Genomic DNA, 19,896 nt, shown 5'->3' on the forward strand with positions numbered 1-19,896 from the left:
AATTATAAATCATATCACTTCGTAGTATCATATGGCAGAGCACATAACCAGTGTTTGAAATGGGGCATTAACTTTTGCAAAGAGCCAAAGCATTTGAACTAGAATATGCATTACTCCTTTTGCTCTATTACCATTTTGGATTCATAGAGGAAAGATGGGACTAAAGTATGGTAAAGACACCATTTCCTCAGATTCAGTGGTACATCATGCACCAGAACTACTTGATATTTCTTATTTTTAAATAAAGCTGGCCATCTGGTGCCAAGACAAATTCCTATATGGTTCTGAATGGTTAGCTAAAAAGAAATGGCTTGCTGTTTTGACATTAAAATCTAAGCAGCTGACGTGCTTCTCTCCAGTTGCCTTCAAGGATGAATGAAACGAGCTCTTCATCAGTGCCAGCTAGTTATTAATTAGGTTTTGTTCGTACAAAATATTGCTTTCTTAGCAGTTTTAGGTCAACAGAAGCTTGCTTCAATAGCTGCTTCTGCCTCACCATGCCCTTTCCCCCCAAAACCTCAACATAGCTGAATCAGTAAGGTAAATGGTAGCAAAGCAAGAGCCACAAGGAAACACAAGAGACTATTAAACAGTTAACAACTTCAAATACAGATGGAAATTTAATACTTACACGCACATATTTAATATCTTCCTTTGTGTGTACACATGTATATATGCATATACACACACATCTATACAAAAATGTGCATGTATGTGTACATGCACACGTGTGTACATATGTACACACTTTTTTTTTATTATTATTTAGAACAAACCAGACCTCTGTCCTTACGTTTACCTGAGCAAACAGATATTCTTTAGAAAAGGTCTGAAGAAAGGAGTTTTGCCATTGCCCTTAGTTTACCAAGATTTCATCTGCTAAACTTTGTTTTACATGGGAGATTCAGGGCCCAGACATACAATACATTTAGTTCCAGCTTAACTGGCTGTGGGACCAATAGCGTGCATGTACTGAGCAAATAAAATAAGCTGCAAGCAAATATCTACACTGGAGTAACTTATGCCAATGTGATTTTTACACTGCTCCTTTAAAGTGATATTCTGCTCTGGATTGGACTAAATTATGCCAGCATAGGGTTTAAGTTGCCTGCCCATTCCCCGTTTACCCAAGAGCAAAGGTCAATTAAACTACTGTAAACATTTCATGTATAAAAGGCCCACGGGGGAATTTGAAACCTCATTAAAGAGACACTGAAAACCCCAGAGATGGAATTTTTCTTGAGGCTGCAGCAGTACAGCATCAACAGCAATGCAAACTTGCCCACAAGCATACACCCTGTCAGCAGGGCCATCTGGAAGTTGCGTCTCTAAAATGGGAATGAAGTCTCCATACCCAGTCAGCTCTCGGCTTCTCTTCGGAGGCTGCCTGAATTGGGGGAAGGTAGCGGTCCCTGGTAGTTGAGTGGTCTTAGTCCAGCTACCAGGGAAATGGGCATAAAGTGGTAACGAGTTCATCATTGTGAAGTTGAGCAAAGTTTAAAATCATAAATCTAAAGATGGTTCTTGTCCCTTCCAACCCAATCCAATCCCTGAGACAAGAGGCAGCAATCCATCCAGTGTTAGCAGCTTCCAGAGAGCATTACTTTAAGAAGATATGTAACCTAATAGGAGGGAGAATCTGAACTAGAGAAATAAAGAAGCAGTGCCAAAATGTTCTCAATCTGAGCATCAAATTCAATTTGATCCAGGTCACAAGCTGTAACAGGCAACTGAGTTGCCTAGGTGGAGAAAAGCAATGGGCAACACCTTCTCACAGGGGTTCATGCGGGTGGCATGTGACATCCAAGAAACAGCGCAAGATTTTCCAAAAAAGACAGGAATTGAATACACGTGAAGTTGTAAGGCCCCTACCTTTGCACTGGACATCCCTGCAGAATAGCATTCAAATGCAATGGTGGGTGCCCTTGCACTGTGAGTGTCAGTAGTGCAAGTCCTGCAGTCAAGATCTGTCTGTCCAGCACCAGTCCACAAGTGTTCATGTTTTTACAAATATGCTTTCAAAAATCACTTCTACAGACCAAGAGCAGAGCTCTCATTGCAGTGTGCACTTCCCACCGACAATTTTAAGAAAATGTTTATTTTAAAATCATATCTGACCTTTTATTAGGTGCACTGGAAAATTAATCCATTCCTATACACACACAAAAAAATTAAGAATTCATGAGATTTGGCAATTATCTTGGTAGAATGAACCAGAAGACTCAGTTTCTACACAGTTTTACTGAAAAAGCCTGCCCTCATAGTTAAAAACAAATGAAATTGCTTCTTATTGATTTTAATTTAGGTTGAAATGCTTGCTGTCTCTCCAACAATGCCAGAAATGGAAACAACTATAAATGAGTACAAGATGAGATAAGATAGATTGACTCTTAAGCAATCAAGAATAGGATGACCTCTAATTTAAACAGTAGTTAAAATATGATATTATGTGTATGGATCAATAAATAAGTTCATATTAATCACGTCCTTGAGCACCCAAACGCTACATAACTCGGGGGTTTTTTGTTTTATTTTTTAATTTGGGCTCTGAAATGTTGTCCAGTTAAGTGCTACTAGTTTTTCTTGCAGATCCTCTGGATTCTAATTTACAAATAACATTTAATTGCTTCTCTTGATTTTAAGTGCTATCAGCATGTTTCTCCAAGTGATGCTAACATCACACATGCCACAGAACAGAAGTAGTCCAATCTTGACACAAGAGGCTAGGTTACAAATTAAAATGCATTTGCGTTGCCATTTCTCAGAGGCAAAGTGTTGTAGCAGGTAACGATACTGGGCATTACACATACCTTCTCCATAACAGCACAGAGGAAGACAGTCCAGTATCATCACAGGCCTGTAACATACTACAATGGTTGTATTTAAGCTGTGCTCTCTCTTTCCCCATCCCCATTCTGCAGGGCTAGCAGGAGAGCAGCAGGGGCAGCCAAAAGCCAAGGACCTGCAGAGATAAATCCCCGAGTCTCCAGTTGCCCAGGGCCCTCCCATCAAAAGGATCAACACCAACGCTTCTGGTACCTGCACACAGTGCCAATGTTTGCTTGGCTCTGATCTGCCCCGTCTTCTGTAAGTGAAGCAAAGGCATTGACGGGTTTCAAATTCAATTTCACTTTAGGCCCCTTTTCCCCCCCCATGATGTGGGACACTCTTCCTCCCACTTGGAAAGGCTGAGCCCCAGACTCCCTTAGCCATATTGTCCCCTTACCCTACATGTACCACTTCTCTATAAATGGGATAATTACCCACTGGTAGTGTTTCTCCTATTGAGTTTTTTGCACCCCTACACTAGCAGCAAGGCAAAGAGTCAGAGGAAACACAGAGGCTGGGATTTCTGAAGTCCCTTGGATAGTCAAGGAATGGAGGGATACATAAAATGGAGGTGACCCCCCCACCAACAGATTAAATCACTTAAGAGGGCTGATCATATGATCACAGCTGGAAATGCTGGGTCCTGACCCGATAGGGAATTTTTCACTGCCAACAGTGAAAGCCTCTGCAATTATGCAAATATGCAAATAAGAAATGCCATGTTACATGCATTTCACCTATTCTTTACCAGCCACCTCAGCTAATTAGCGCATGATTTAACAGAATGCAAAAGAAAGCAGGATTAACTTGATCAAAAAGACTAAGCTGAACATCTCATGTTTACCAACAACATTAAATAATCTTGTGACCCTGAGACGACAGTACAGATACAGCAACTAGCCTGGTAACTCTGTTAGAAATCCTGTTAACTGCACATTAATGGCCTGATCCCAAACGGCATCGAGCGCTTGTAACTGCCACAAAAGTGAATGAGTGAGCGGGAGCTGTATGTGCTCAGCATCAAGTACTAAGTCAGTGGCCCAAGATGCATCCTCTCCTGACAGCGAGAACAATTAACTAGTATAAGTGGATGAGGTCGGTTCCCTTAAGAAGACCATATTAAAATCAACCAGTTACCTTTTGGATACACACAAGTTTCTGCCAGGTACAGCACATTACTGAATTCAAGCCTTGGTCTGACAACAGCATGGATAACCTTGGAGTACAGAAAGGGAGAAATCTCTCGGTCAGCTGAAGAGATGCTGTTGGCAGCCGCTCCTTTACAGAAAGTGCGATGGTCCAAATCACAGTAACAAAATCACATTATTTTCAGGCTATTAACTGCAGAACACTATAGCAGTCTAAGTGGGTCTAACTTTGCAATAAAGGAGCAAACAGAAGCATCTTACAGGACTCTGATATTGCAAATCATTTTGCTTCTAGACAGGCAACACCTTTAGACTTGTATTCAAAATTGCAAGGGGTCTCATTCAAACAAAACATGCTTTAATACAGCCACGTACAAAATTACAGCTCAACCCAAGCTTCCAGCATGGTGCTGCAGCATAATCCTTAGATATACAGGCAGGGGAGAAATGAATATAGGGTACGTGGCACTGACAAGAGCAACAGCATGTCCAATTTCAGTGTCTACTTTTAAAGAGAGACCTGGAGAAAATTTAAATAAGCATAGAAAACAGCTATAAGAGTCACTACAGGACTGGAGAATGTGTCAACCCGCTTACAGAGCTTGGACTGTGTAGCTTATCAGGAAAAACGATGGATTATTTGTACTCAGTAATCATGTTATTTCCTAGGAAGAAGCAGCTAGGTAATAGGGGGCTCCTTAATGTGGCAGAGAAAGGCTTAAATAAGAACCAATGGTTACAATCAGAAGCCAAACAAATTAAGACTGGAAACAGGGCAAGCTTAAAAATAAGTGAATAGTCTGGTTAATTAGCCACCGAACAAACTTCCAAAGGAAGTGGTAGATCGGTCATCTAGCCATTTTTAAAATCAAGGTTTGAAGCCCATAAATCCAACAAGTCATTGGGCTAAATTCAAGGATAGATGGATGAATTATAATGGTCAGTCCCAATGGTCCTCCCTCAGGCTTGACCTCTGCATGAAAGTATCCCCTGCCACCACGTCAGCTCTCCACAAATGCCACAACAGGATGCCCATCCAGAACACCAAGATCCCTTAACACACAGTGCAACAGGAAAGGGCAAAGCAAATACAAAGTAAGACGTCCTGGGTGAGGCAGGGGCGGAGGAATCTTCAGCCACGCTTCATCTAGCCACCCACCCTCTCAAAACATAATTTGATTTTTAGTCACATGATCAGACTCTCTGAAGATTTATTCAGGATATGGGACTCCCACTATTAGTAGCATAGCCAGCAATGCCTTCTCATAGGCAAGCAAATATGCATCTCCCTCCAAAACTCACAGACCTAAAATATCTCCTTGTAGCCATCACCTGGTGTTAAGAAACATCAGTTACTAATCCAAAAAAGGAAGACTCAGCAAACAAAATACTTACTGGGAAAGACAATATTTCATTCATCATTACAATGAACGAGAGCTCTCTGCTGTTTTCCCCAACACTGTAGTGATTTCCCTCCTTGTAGGATGGGCATCCCTTCAAAACATCCCTTTACACCAAATGGTTTTCTTTAAAGCCTGTGTAACAGCTGTCAACAGCAGAACAGGACACTTCAGAGATGTCAGGAAAGCATGCTGTATGCCTCTATCAAGACACAAACTTAGGATAAGAAAAAGTCATGCTAAGATGCTCCTCTGCATTTCACTACACAAGTAATAGAAAAATATCCTCCAAACAGCACAGAGTTGACAAAAAGAGATGGAGCACTCCTGACGCAGCAAGGAGAAGCAGTGGGGAATAAAAGTGCACTTTTTTTTTTTTTTTTTTTTAAATAAAAGAGCATATTGGCAAAGCTCAAGTTTGGGCATGGGACCTTTGGAAGAAAAAACAAACAAACCCTCAAGAATAGGACAAAGATATACAGAATCCTACCACATGTTCAGTGGACTGAAGTTATATGAACATTAAGAAAAACCGTGGGTTTTTTATTAAGACTACCTGTATTCACACCATCATAAAGTGACAGAACAGACCTTCGGCTAACTAAAACTGTCTTCATGCTACTACAGCCAGGGGAGCCATGACAATTCACAGCAGCTGAAGACTTGCCTCTATGTTAAGACAACAGTATATGCTCACACGTTTTTGTAACCAGGCTTTACAAAGATAACAATGAATTTATTCACAGTAAACAAAAGAGAAGCACTTTACTATGCATAAACAATGTAGTAAGAAACAATTAAAACAATCACAGCTTCTGAAACTGCTATCACTGAGCCTATACGTTTAACACTTACTTAAATAGCTAAAAATCCAGGAAGGTGACGCTTTGGAATACAAACAGTTATACAGAAGCCATATAATCTGATGCAAAACCCTTGGGCGCAGAAGAAAAGAAAAATAAACAACTAATTTTAGAACTCGAGTACTCCATTAGCGATTCTCACCAATTAAGATATGATGCAACTGCCATCAACTTGACAAATTTTACTTTTAATTTTAAAGGTGGGTTTAGACTATTAAAACCCAAGTTCTTCTGCTATGAAAGGAATATTAAAAGGTAATTAATTTGTTAGCAATAGGAGACTGATAAGTAAAAGCCAGTGTGCTGGCTTCCTTATTTCTCCTATCAAACAAATGCATCCTTTGAGAGGTTTTTGTGCGTCACAAGTCCCCAGAGGAAGGACTTCTTGGTCCTAGCTTGCCTCCATGGTAATTCTAGAGTAAAAGTTGCAGAAGCGATTAAATGACTTTGAAGCCAAAGTCCCACTGAAAGTCAACTGGGCTCTGGCACTTGGGGAAATCCCAGCCGTAACACTACTTTTGAGCTCAATGTAGATCTGCACTTACATTTTCAAAAAGCAACTCACCATTTGGGATGCCTCAATTTCCAGGTGAGCACCTGGAGGAAATCCTAATGACGCCCAGTTGTTAGAAAGGGAGATGGGAGGGGAGGGGGAATTCAGCCAAGAGGCCATCCCTTAAGTTGCCTGGATTGCAAGGTGGGCCCACAAAACAAAAAACAAAAAACAAACCAACCCAAAACAAGCGAACAAAAACCAAACAACGGAGGCATTCAAAAGCAACTTCAAGAGATGCCTCTTCCTACTTCCAGGACTTCTTACTAGCAGTTGTTCTACCTCTTAGGAGCTCAAATTTTTTTTTTAGCTCAGGGGATAGGAAGTAACAGGAACACATCCCCAGCAGCGCAGGACTGGGTTCAAAACATCCCTAGAAAGCACGACGGACCAACCAGCGGTCATTTTAGTAGCATTAAAGGGCCATCCTTGCTGGAAGCTTTTTGATAAGCCCCAGTGGGTCCAGTCTGGCACAGCTCTGCCCCTTGCAGAGTCACTAGCACCCAGGCTGAGTGAGTGTAGAGCAGTCCAAAGTTAAGACGCAGGTGTTTTCACCAAGCTCTTGGCAGGGGTAGGAAGGAGCACCCGGCATGCAGGGCCAAGGTGAACCTGGCCTCTCTCTCATGCGTTCACTAGTCACCGCTTCTCCAGTGTAAACCCTTCCATGTTCTCCTTCGGAGAGAGTAGGCTGAAAAACTATTGTTGCCTTTAAAAGCCAAATTCCAGGGTCATCTTGTGGGCAGGGGCCTAGCCAGGGAATGCCAAGCTTATGACAGAGGAAAGTGCTTTTAAACACCGGGGTATTGTATTGGTGTCTCCGACACCTTCCCAAAAGGGATGGGAACAGACAGACAGACTCGAGTACTGGCCATTTTGCCTGCAAAGATCAGATAGCTTTCCTCTTTGTCACCAGAATAAACTGGCTGACAGCAGGAGAGCTTTAAAAGCAGTCTGTCAAAAAGACAGGCAAGCTCTTTATCAGAGAGAGAGAGATAGAGGGAGAACCACACAGCTGCCACATGACCAAATAATGCCCAACATTTTGCTCTTAAATACCAAGGCAGATCTTTCTGGCTCAAGGTCCATTCATTAAGTATCAGCAAGCACAGAAAAGGATTTTTAAATGCAATCTTTGCTTAGCTAAGCATCCAAGTCTCAAAACACCTAGATGATTTTTTTTTTTTTTTTTTTTTACATAGGTTTCCATGCTATGAATGCACAGTCCCCCAAAGCAGCAACTGGTGGTGGATAAACACTCAGGCATTACTGCAACACTTATGCGCAGAATAACCACAGCACCCACACCAATTGAGATTTCATGTGTCATTGCTGCTGGCAGGTGTATGTTGCAGCCAAGTTCTATAAAATGGTCCATCATTATTCAAATTACTTGATTATTAATACTCCTACTCCCAAACACATCTAAATATGCATAATGGCACCACATTAAAAAAAGCAAAAGAAAACCCAAAGCCACATGTATTACCCAGCTTTACCTTCAGCCACAGTTTACTTGACAGTTAATTTGAGTAGCTGTAAGGTGACCCCATTCACTATAATAAAAAATAAATCTTGCATTGATTGCATGGCTTCTTCATTCCATTACTATAAAGCCTCCTCACCCTTTTCTCCACTATTTACTCACCCCCTGGCATTCCCCTTGCCACCTATAATAATAAAAAGGAATAATACTAAAAGGACAAAGAGGACATCAGTGTCTATATAACCCCTCACTGCTTTCATCTCCTGGCTTGCATGTTGAATTTCTTTTAAGTTTTTATAAGTTGATGGAAAGAGTTCTCTTCTTACACTACGCTCTAGAGCAGTGGTCTCCAAACTTTTTTGACTGCGCACCCCTATCAGTAAAAAAATTTTGAGCACGCACTCCCAATATAGGTATACAAATATAAATATAAATAGAAGTTCTACTATTTTCTTCCCACACCGCAGTGGATCATCTTGCGCACCCCCTGGGGTGCGCACACCCCACTGTGGAGACCACTGCTCTAGAGGGCAGGCCCTGTGCTTTCCCATAGGCATGTACAGACCCAACATAGTGGTTCTCCACCTTATCAGCCTTGAGGCACCCCTCAAAGGTGATAGCTCTCAACTTTCACGTTATTTTTTTACTAGAAAAAAACAAAACAAAACAAAAACAGAGCAATTCTTCTGCTGCAACTCAGAAAGCCCACACTCTGAAAGTGTCAGAGTGTTTTCAGCACTATGGATTCCAGTTGGAAATCTCTGGGTTTATCTTGTGAATCTTGTTTGCATGCCAGACTGTGCCAACATTGTGCAGCACCCCAGAAAGGATCTCAAGGCACGCTAGGTACTGCCATACCCTGCCCAAGGATCCCTGACCTGGCACAATGGAGTCCCCCCAATGCTATTATGACATTAGATAACATGCACCAGTACTAACAACAGAGTCGGGAAGCATTGCTCCTGTTAGTAAGTTTATAAACATACCAATATAAAAAGTTTGGGCTCCCAATCAGAACTAGACCTTACTTAGGCTTTTCAGGACCTTGATACAGACGTTTCCCATCAGCGTGACGTAAGTGCATGTTAATCAACCTTTCCTGCTATACACTGCTTCCCACGCCTGCACTTCTCCAGAAAGTTCACATTCTGCCAGTATTATCCAGAAATAACTCCAAGGAAGTTAATGGAGTTACAACTATGTCAATTTGATACAAGAAGTGGACTCTGTTGTACTCGGACACCAAGGCAACGCAAGTTTTCCCAAGTTACAAATGAGCTAAGAACTTAATTTTGTAGACATTTATGTACCTGAAAACACAGGTAAGTGCCCCAGAACATTTTCAATGCATCCGAGAATCCCATTAGTCTCTTGGCTGCCGCAGGGGCCCAAATACCTTTCAGATCTGCCCTGGAGGATCTCTGGATATGCCCCACTGACAGCAGAATAAGTCATTTAAAACACTGATAATTAATCCTTAAGAATGACTGCACAAGTATGAAGTATCACAATTTGGTCAAAACAGAACAGCAACGGTGCTGGATGCTTTGCAATAAAATGAAGACACAGTAACTTAAGAGCAAACAGAAATTAGTCTTGTCCATTTGTAATTTCTCATATTAAAGTTTTATCTTGGATAAAGTGCAATTTTATTACTATACCCTTAGGCTCCAGAGCACACATCATGCCACACATTCATTGGCACCTAAAAAGTAGAAAAATTATTAGCATTTTTTCCAAGGATAGTTGAGATTAATCATTTACAGTCATTTCTTTAATTTAACCATAAAACTCAAACATTTAAATTACAGCTAACTTTAACAGTGTTTTATTTGAGAAAGCGCCCAGCATGCGAATCCTTCAATGCTAATCGAGAAGGATAGGCCTTTCAGTGTTTGCTGTTGCAGAAAACTATAGAAGATGCAAAAACTTAGAAGTTCACAGCTGAAAATAAAGGGAAAAAAAACCTTTAAGTGCAAGTACATCAGACAAAAACCAGTCAACAAAAGCCATACTACAGAAAGTTTATACTCTGCACAGATGTCACATCAGGTTGTTGGCAAGTAAGATTTCTTACAACGCAATGAAATCCGCCATTCCCTGATGGCACACATCTCGCAGGCAGACCGTGCTCTGTTCCACCTCTGTTCAACAGCAAGGAAGCCAGAATGTCCCCATACCAGGATTAGTGGAAAAGCCTCCATAAAAAAAAAAAAAAAAAAAAAACTAAGAAAACTTTCCCTCCCCCCCGAACTGGAATAGAAAGCTATTTGGCTCCAGTTTCCTACAACTAGTGTATACAAAAAAAAATAATAATAATCAAACTCCACCTTGAGAAGTGGGGCAGGAAGAGAGAAAGGAGGGGGAAAAACAACTCTACATGCCCCATCCCAACACATTTGTTCAGCCCTCAAACAGGAGACCCTGAACAGCACCAGAGCCCAACAGTGGAGACTAAGAGCTTCTGTCTGAGCACGTTTACAGACCATGGAACAGAAAAGAAGTTGAACCTGTTCCTGTATTTCTCTGACACCCAGCCTCAATTCTCTGGCAAGCCCACTCCACTTCCTCTAGGAACGGATCCCTCCTCCCTCCCCTCCAAGGTATTACATTTCCCCTTTCGTCCAAATTGCACTTGCTCTGGCTGTTAGGATATCAAGCTTCCAGGACTGCCTGAAGTTTGTTTTCAAAGCTGCATCCTGGTCCTCTCAGCTGTGAATCGGCTTGTATATACCTGCGACAGGATATCAAAGCTCTCTCCCTCAGGAGCAAAGCAGCAAGCTCAGCTCCTCCGGCATGGGGAGGAAGGAGAGAGGTACATTTGACACTCTTTATCTGCAAGGACTCCATTAGCCACTTCCTGGAACGTAAAGCATATTTAAAAAGGCATTGAACGGAAGAGATAATTAAAACGTAAGAAGTGTCATCTTCATAAAAGCCACAGGACTAAATAAAGTCTTGGAGGGCCCTCTCCTGTACATTTCCTCTCTCTATTCGCACACACCTTGCTCGGGGAAATCTCGGATAAGCTACAACACCTTTAAAAGTGGCAGTCCGCCTGCCCGCAGGAACACGCTTTTAGGAAAGGGATGCACACAATACTGAGGATCCCCCCTCCCCAACAGCAAGAAAGGGTGGAGAGATTAACTCGCATCTCAGAAGTGTGAAAACCGTCACCTCCACCCCCCAGATACCCTGTATTAAAACAAAACCAAAAAAAAATGAAGTTGTAAGGTAGTGTGCATTAGGTAATAGTATCCGACCCGCTAACAAGTGAGGCAAATTTGATAAAACGGGCTACCTTCTTTTACACATCTATCCTAATAAATAGAAAGCAAGCTATGGCTCCATAAATGCCACGTTTACTGCTAGACTAGTTAAGAAATGTGTAATGGAATACATAATTTTTCTTCGGGTAGCGTGCAGTGTTTATCACATCTTCTCTTGGAGAAGCACAGCGAAACTATTTATTAGGGATGTTATTGTATTGTTAATATTTAGGCCTCATTCACGGACACAATGAATTTAGCTGCCTGGTTGAACAGACCCCATCGAAACAATTGCTTTTACCCTTATCTTAGCTTGATTTATTAAACAATGCAATTACCTGTGACAGTGCCACAGCTGAATGCACTGCGCCAGCCTTTCAGGGAGAGCCGGAGAGCTTCCCATCTCTTTTTGGATAAGGATGACTCTCTGTCCTCCTTGCTACAGCAGAGAGCAAGGCACCCATTCACAAGGTACAAAATCCATTACAATTCTCTTCACAAAAGGAAAGCTGCAAAGATTTATTTTCTAGGTGGTGTCATACTTTACCTTCGAACAAAGCCAATTTAGCCTTGCCTGCCACTTTGCTAACTAACGAGTTGGGGGGGGTGAGATGGGGGGAATGACTACTTGCTTGTGTTTATAGAACAAAAGGGTTTATTGCATGAAATTCTTTTTTTGATTACATCTACTTGCAATCCCTGCTTTTCTTCTTTCACAACTTTTTTTTTTTGGGGGGGGGGGGAATCTACTGAAGGATGGCCTAACCGTTCACTCATTTTTTGACAGGGATTCCCTACCGACATCCATTTTGACAATTTGGCACCGGAGGTTGTTGGCATGGATGCCCACGGAGAACCTCCCTCCCCAGGGCAGCGCTCCTGCACCGCAGAGAAGGGCGCAGCGTCTGTGCTCGTTTAACGAAACCGGCCCACGTGCATTACTCTTGGCGTTTCCCTCGGAAAAGTGACAACGAAGTCAGGCCTGAACAAGGAAACAGCCTCTCTGCACGCAAACCCGTGCGCGATGAACAACCTCCAAATCCTCTCAAGTATGATGCAGCTATTTCCCAGCCGCTCGGGGTTGCCGGATGGTTTCACTAACACGGCGCACATCCACGCAGACACATCCATGCACCCTTTGCCTTCCCCAGCACCCGCCGCGAACGCGGCGCGGTCCAAACTCCGCCACTATAAATCACGGATTCCTACGATCCTGTCCTATTAAACCCGCATCAGAGCTCGTTTTCGCCAAGTGCTCCTAGAGCCTCCCTTCCAGATGTAATTACTGTACAACATACATCAGAACCAGAGAGAAAGGCTTCACTCGGAGGGCTGAAATCGAGAAGAAATCAATACAAAGAAGATAAACGTTTCTCCTCAAGAGCTGCAGAATTTCAAATGGATGGAGCTTTTAACCCTTGCTCCGGCTTATTTCATTTCTGCCTGAAATCACTGAACAGCCTGGGGGGACCGGGACGTGAAAGGACCGGTTGCTTATCCCCACGACTGAACAATGACTCCAGAGAGATGGATCCTTTACCCTGCAAAGGGTCCCTGCTACTAGGGGGTCAGCTGGAAACAGCCCTGCCTCTGAACCACCACTTCTCTTTTAAGGGGTGGGGGGGGGCGGACACACATAAATAAAACCATGCCAAGAGGAAAAGGGTTTGCAAAATACCGGAGCAGTCATATGGTTTCAGTGCCAGACAGAAGTTTGCCACCCCCGAAACAACAATAACATTTGGCTGGAAGGCCGGCAAGTTTACTGCCCCCCAAGGAAGTTTGTTTTTTTTTTTTAAAGAAAATAAATATATTTCAACTCCAGGTTTGATTCTTGTATCTCCCCCTTCTAGACTTGACAGCGCAGCACCCTGCCTGCAGTTTCGCCACCTCCCTCTGGGAAGTCGCTGCTCCCCTTCAGGAGAGGGGCTGGGGGAAGAGGGCGAGGGAAAAACCCGCCCGTATTTTTTTAGAATTTTTTTTTTTTTTAATACAAAAGAAGAGGCGGAGGCTGTGCGGAGCACGGAGAAGGGGTGGTGCCAGGGCTGGAAGGCAGCGGCAGGGCGCGGGCCCCCGCAGGAGCGGAGCGGAGCGGAGCGGAGCGGGCGCGGAGGCTCCGGGCGGCGGCCGCCAGCTCGGCAGCGCCTCTGCCGGGGCGCGGGGGCAGCGCGAGGGATGCCGCCCCGCCGAGCCGAGCCGAGCCGAGCCGAGCCGAGCCTCTGACATTTTAACTTTCCTTCGCCCCGGGCTCCGGAGGCGGCGGCGGCGGCGGCGGCGCGGCGCAGCCCGAGCCTGGCCCCCGGCTGCAGCCGGGCGGAGCCCGCGGGGGCACCCCGGCCCCGCACGGGCAGGCGCGGCGAGAGAAGGCGCCAAGCCCCGGGGGAGCGTGCACGCACCGACACCCCCTACGCCCCCCCGATGGGCGTGTGCAGACACGCGGGGCCGGGGGTGAAGGGCGCGCGCACACACGGAGTGACACACGTACACACGCGCGGGGCCCGGGGACGAGGGGCGCACACTGACCCCCCCCCCCCGATACGCGTGCACAGACGCGCGGGGCCGGCGGGTGAAGGACACACACACACGTACACACGCGCGGGCCGGGGGTTGAGGGGCGTGCGCACACACACACACAGAGTGACACCGCTACGGCCACGCGCGGGCTCAGGGACGAGGGGCACGCACGCACAAGCGGGGCCGGGGGATAAGGCACTCGCTCGCACGCGCGCTCACCTCACACCGGCGCGCGCGGGTCGGGGCCGAAGGGCGCCCCCCCCCGGAGACCCGCGGGCCCGGGACACGCGCGGGACGCCCTCCCACCCCCGCGCGCGGCCGGCGCGGGGCACTGACCGGGCAGGCAGAGCGCGGCGCGGAGCAGGGCGGCGGCGAGGTGCGCGCACAGGCTCCAGGCGCAGGGCTGCAGGAGTGCCCGCATGTCCGGCGCCGCACATCGAGGGGGGCGGACGAAGGCGCCGCGCCGCTCCTTCCTCGCGCTCCCGCTCCTCGCTCCTCCTCACGCGGAAAGTTTGCGGGGCCCGGCCGGGCCGCCGAGGCTCAGGGGCGCGGGGCGGGCGGGGCCGGGCCGGGTCGCTGGCGGAGGCGGAGGCGGAGGCGCGGGCGGCGGCCCCGCTCCATGCCGCCGCGCGGGAAGTGCGGGCCCGGCGCCGCCCGAGACTTTAAAGCGGCGCGGAGCGGAGCCGGGGGCAGGCGGCGGCGGCGGCGGCGGCGGGAGCGGGAGCGGGAGAGGCAGCGGCGCGGGGGGAGGGGCGGGGCGGGGAGGGGGAGGGGCGCGCTGCCGCCGCTCTTAAAGGGGCCACGCCGCCCGGGGGCGGGGGGAGGGGGCGCGGGGTGGTGCGTGCCCGCGTGGGACGGCGTGCGTGCGCCTGCATGTCCGCGCGGGGGCACGCCCGGCACGGTGCCCGCGCGCGCGGGCCTGCCGGGCTGTGCGTCCAACGGTGCCCACGCGTGGGCACGCGGGGGGCCGGAGTGCGTGCGCGATGGGGCGCGCGCGGTCGTGTCCGCGTGCCTGTGTGTGATCGCCTCGCTGTGTCCACGCGTGCCCGTGTGCGCGTGGGCGCGAGCGCGAGTGTGCCCGCGCGTGCCCGTGGGCGCGGCGGGGCGGGCGTGGGTGGCGGTGCCTGCGCGCGCATGCCCGCGGGGCTGCGTGTCACGGTGTCCACGCGGCACGCGACTTGTGCATCGGTGCCCGCGGGAGGCGGGGGTCCAGCCCCTGCTGCGTCCCCAGCCGCGGCTTTGCGGGGGTCTGAAACACCTGCAGGGACAGACTGCCCCGCGGCTGCGGGTCACCTGTCCCAGCGCTTCACCCCCTCCTAGGGAATTTCTCCTAAAATCCAGCCTCAACTTCCCTTGCTGCAGCCTGAGCCCATTGCCCCTTGGCCTGTATCTGCCCCCCTGAGACCAGCCGGCTCCGTCCTCTCTGCAGCGCCCGGCAGGGAGGTGGCGGCTGCCGTTCAGCCCCCTCGGTCTTCCCTTCCGCAGACTCAGTCAGCCCAGGCCCCTCAGCCGCTCCTCAAGCCACGTCCCCCAGACCCCAGCCATTTTCCTTGCCCTCCACCGGACTCTCTCCAGCGCGGCCACATCCTTTCTGTCCCAAGTGGACCCAGGACCCCAGATGTGGCCTCCCCAGTGCCGAATGGAGGGGAGGCATCACGGCCTCCACCGGGCAACGCCTCAGCCGTCTTCGCAGGGGCACCGTGCTGGCCAGAGAGCTGCCTCTGAGGAGGACGCCGCAGGGCGGGCCGATGCAGCACCTCCGACTGAGAACAGGACCAGCAGAAACGGGTCTCGACTCAAAACAGTGACGCCGTCGCTCGAGGGGCCGTGGCTCCGCTGCCGTCTCTCCAGGCTCCAGACGCACCTGTCCGGCTGCTGCTTCCCCTCGTTTTTCACCCGCGTCACTCGCTACCATCGTTACTAGAGATGGTTTTCCCCGCATCGCCCGACTGCCCTGGGGTGGGGTGGTCAGATCGGGTCCTGTCCCCTTACCGTTATTTACCGGCAGGCTCTCTCACACCTTGGAAGTCTCTCCCAGCAGGAGCTTTAGGAAGAAGGAAGGAGGCACAGGCAGGCAAAACAAATAGTACTTTCCCCAGAGTCTGGAACAAGTCTGTCCGTCCCCTGGGACACAGTCTTCCTATAACTTAAATCCTTGTTATCTCAGCCTGTTCGGCGTGGGTGGCTCGCAGTCGCCAGAGCGATGGTTTGCACGGTGCGGGGAGATTTATTGCGTCTGCCTGGTGGAAGCCCTGCAGCCAAGGTCACTTGGGACCTCCGCAAGGTCACTCCTCCAGCCCCCGACTGCAGTGGAGACTGGGCCCTTCCCACCAGCCACGCATCGCAAAGGAGCCCCACGATCCTGCGTGCCGAAGCCAAAGCCTGCGTTCGCCAGCCGTGCCCGAGCACACGATCCAGGGTGCAAGAACAATGGGGTGCGGATTAGGATGCGGCGCAGATTTTTGCCCCTAAAGTAGACGGCGCAGAGGTGCCCGAGGCCTGCCTTTGCCCACCCAAAACTATGCCTGCTAAGAAGCACAGCACCAAAATAGAGAGGGCAAAGTGCCTAGGCAAAGCCTCTACTTCCATGGAGAAACGTTTCACCCAGTGAAATTCTGCAATCCTTGCACACTCAGCGCTGCTCTGGGAGCGTAGGAGGTCGGTGCTGGGAAAGCAGAACCGAGGCCCGACGCAGGGCCCGACAAAAGCTGTGGCCCACCTTACAGTTCACTAAACCCGCTTGCAGAGCGGTTCTGCTTCAGCGCCTTGCAACACGAGGGGAGGCCGGACAAAATCGATCCATTTTCCCTCCCCGTGCAAAAGAAGAAATAAAAAAATCCTGTTTTGACCTTAAAGGCTGCAGTGACACAGATGTCTGGTCAGTCAGCTCACGTGGGACTACTGCGGAGCAAGTGCAGAACGTGCTCCTGTAACAAAGCCCCGGGGAGGGCGGGGGGCTCCCAAGGATGCACCCTGGGTGTGTGCCAGCTCACCCGCCTCCTGCTCCACCAAATGGGCACACCCAGGTTATTAATTTTCCCAGAAATCACCATTTCCTACTGGCACTGCAGTCCAACAGCAGAAAAAACCTAAGGGATTTTTTACACAGAAAGAAAAAGTGATGAAGTGGTTTTTTTGTTTTACTATATGTTGTTAAAAAAACTGACCCAAATTGACACAATCCTTATCTGGTATTCAGACTACCATCCAGCCCTTATAACATCTCTAGGAAAATCCCTGGGGTCAACCTCCCCTTGGTCGCAGCCACCTCCCTCCACTGGGGGGGGAAAGCAATTAGACATTATTGCAATCTCAGAACCCTTTTTTTAATGTAATTTGCATGAATACTTCTCTCACTGTTGCAAAATCATGAATGAAACGTACTGAGTCTACAATGTTTTATTTATTTTTTTAAATCTATTGATTGTATTAAGCAGTCTGTGCTTCCCCAAACCGGTACGGTAAAATCCTGAAACTTGAGTCCGCGTCTGCAACCCGGAGTTTGGATTTCGATTTTTCCATCCTTAAAACAAAACAAGCACAAATGAGATACAGGGGTGCAACCATGTGGCCCCGTTCCCTACGGTCCCCGTCCCCTTGGTTCGTACAGCCTGTAAAAAGTCAACCCCCACATATCTTTGTAGGGAACATTAATATACAACGGAGGAGCTCAGGTGTGTCCCCCTCAGGTCCTTCTACATTCGACAAATAAAAAAGCCGCACAAGCAGGGGGCAGAGATCCTGGCACGGGATGCGACGGGGACAGCTTCCCTGCAACCTCAGATCAGCCGATACATCATCTTAGTGATAGAAGTTGCTTTTTTTTTTTCTTCCTGTTTAGTGATTTGGGTGGGCAGGAGAACCGCGAAGATGTATGACCGAGGCCTGGAGAAATGGGATTAAACAAGGTTAAATGTGAACACATTTCCTGCGGTATCTCTTTGCCTATGGCACATTGTCTGTCAACAAAATGTAGGTACAAATCGTTCTGTAGATGTCCCTTAACCATCCAAATAGAGAAAACTGCATCAGCAGCATGCTGCTCTAACATACTTAGGCCACGTGACTGTGCATTAGAGAGGACAGTCTATTCTTTCCCGGTGATTAAAGTAACTATTTCTATTGTGTGTGATTAAAATAAGTGCTACTGTATGAAGAGATAAGACTGGACTGTAAGGGGACATTATAATATAGTGCAACAAAGACCAGATTGATGGGGGTTCTGCAAACCTTGCAATATTTACCATTAAACAGGGTGGGCACTGTCAAGGTGAAAGGAACAGGATCAGCATCTCTGTCTGGTTTGCATGGAAGAGTGAATAATGCATGATAACGTTTATCTTTTATTTTCTCCTGTTTGAACAGGTAATATTTTTATGCCGCCTCTGTCGACATATGGGCATCACTCGCAGGAGGGGAATGAAAGTCTGTTAATTTATTTGATCAGACAAGGGAAATAATAGAAAACTGAAACCAAGACCCACATTTGTCATATATTTGAATTAGTGGAAAGCTGAAGAAAGCAGGAAAATATTGCAAGTAGTTCAAAAGATGAGAAGGTTTATTGAATTAGAAAAATATTAATAGCATTAATCATTCCCAAACCAGACTTAACATGTGTAATGACTACTCATGGGGAGATAAAAATGAAGGGGAAAATCCTCGTGTAACAAATCACAAGGTGTAAAGAGCAGCAAGCTAGATCTTCATCTGGCATAAAGCAACCCAGCTTCACCGGTGTTCCCAATACTAATTTGCACCGCTGAGAGACTAAATCAGCACCGAGTACCTGAGAGGCTAAAATTCGGATTACGACAAGTCATACAACTTCCAGGTTAATTCAGCAGCCATTATTTCTGTCTAGCATTGTGTGGAAAGATTGGAGGATGCTGAATTTGGCATTTCATAAATTATTGCATCAGCAGAGTTACTTTCTGATAGCCTCAGGACAGATTCATTCTTCTTTGACTGTGTTGTGAGGCTTTAAAAGACTTACATGGCATCTGAGAACCTGCTGAGGAAGACGTGGCAGGCAAGCTAAGTAGCTGGAAGACAAAAAAAAGGCGGGGGGGCGCTTTATTTCAATATAATCGTAGCAACATGCTGTGTTCTTTGATTCAGGAAGACATAAAAATAGATTAACCCACAAAGATGGGAGAAGCAAAGTGGGATGAAAAATGTTGATGGGTAGTGTGAACTCTTAAGTAAAGGCGGATCAGGCCGTAGGTCATAGATTACAACGCACATTGTTTGCTAGGCCACCTAGCAGTGGCGTCAACGAATGAAAGGACCTCAGCACGTTTACCTGTCTGATCCTCCAAAGATGTCCTGATGATTGCCCCGTCTCACGTTTGCTTGGGAGACCAACAGACCTCTTTCCTTCTGTTCTGCAAAGACACCCACCACTGACGGGCTATTCTGAGAAGTGAGCAGACACCAGCTCATAAGCCAGAAAGCCTCCTGCTGATCTTGAAGTCACGTGAGCCTTTGCTTAAAAAAAGGAAGAGCCTCCCAAAACGCCCTTGTTCAGGAGCCGGCACAGCAGAGAGTCAGAAGTATCTCTCGAGAGTTGAGTTCGCTCCTGAAGGCCTCAGATTTATGGCACAGCGCTAACTCACGTGCAAGGAACCCACTGCAGCTGTGTTGCCGCTGTGCGGCTCTTCGGTGCACACATTCCCCCGTTTGAAAAAGAAAGAAGGTGACTAGGGTCAGTGCAACGGTGAGCAAAAGCAAGCACGCTAGCAAAAGAGCTGGTATAGTAAAAAAGAAAGCCTGGTGAACTGCTGCTCGCTTATACTAGGGTCTCACAACTGGAAAAGGCACCATCTCAGCAGGGC

At 47.6% G+C, this 19,896-nt stretch overlaps 1 protein-coding gene across 5 annotated transcripts in view; it reads right to left on the reverse strand.

The window, feature by feature from the left end:
* The window catches only part of PTPRG (protein tyrosine phosphatase receptor type G), a 449,911-nt gene extending 435,107 nt beyond the window's left edge, over positions 1-14,804 (reverse strand). For all 5 annotated transcript variants that reach the window (XM_090022695.1, XM_090022694.1, XM_090022693.1 and 2 more), the window contains exon 1: positions 14,396-14,804. In XM_090022695.1, coding sequence (XP_089878821.1) covers positions 14,396-14,480 — 85 coding nt within the window. In that variant the 5' untranslated portion in view covers positions 14,481-14,804. The remainder of the gene's footprint in view (positions 1-14,395) is intronic.
* Between the last annotated feature and the right edge of the window lie 5,092 nt (positions 14,805-19,896).

Source organism: Crocodylus siamensis, chromosome 11 (assembly GCF_052110815.1).
Source record: "Crocodylus siamensis isolate JL-2025a chromosome 11, ASM5211081v1, whole genome shotgun sequence".
Classification (NCBI taxonomy): Eukaryota; Metazoa; Chordata; order Crocodylia; family Crocodylidae; genus Crocodylus; species Crocodylus siamensis.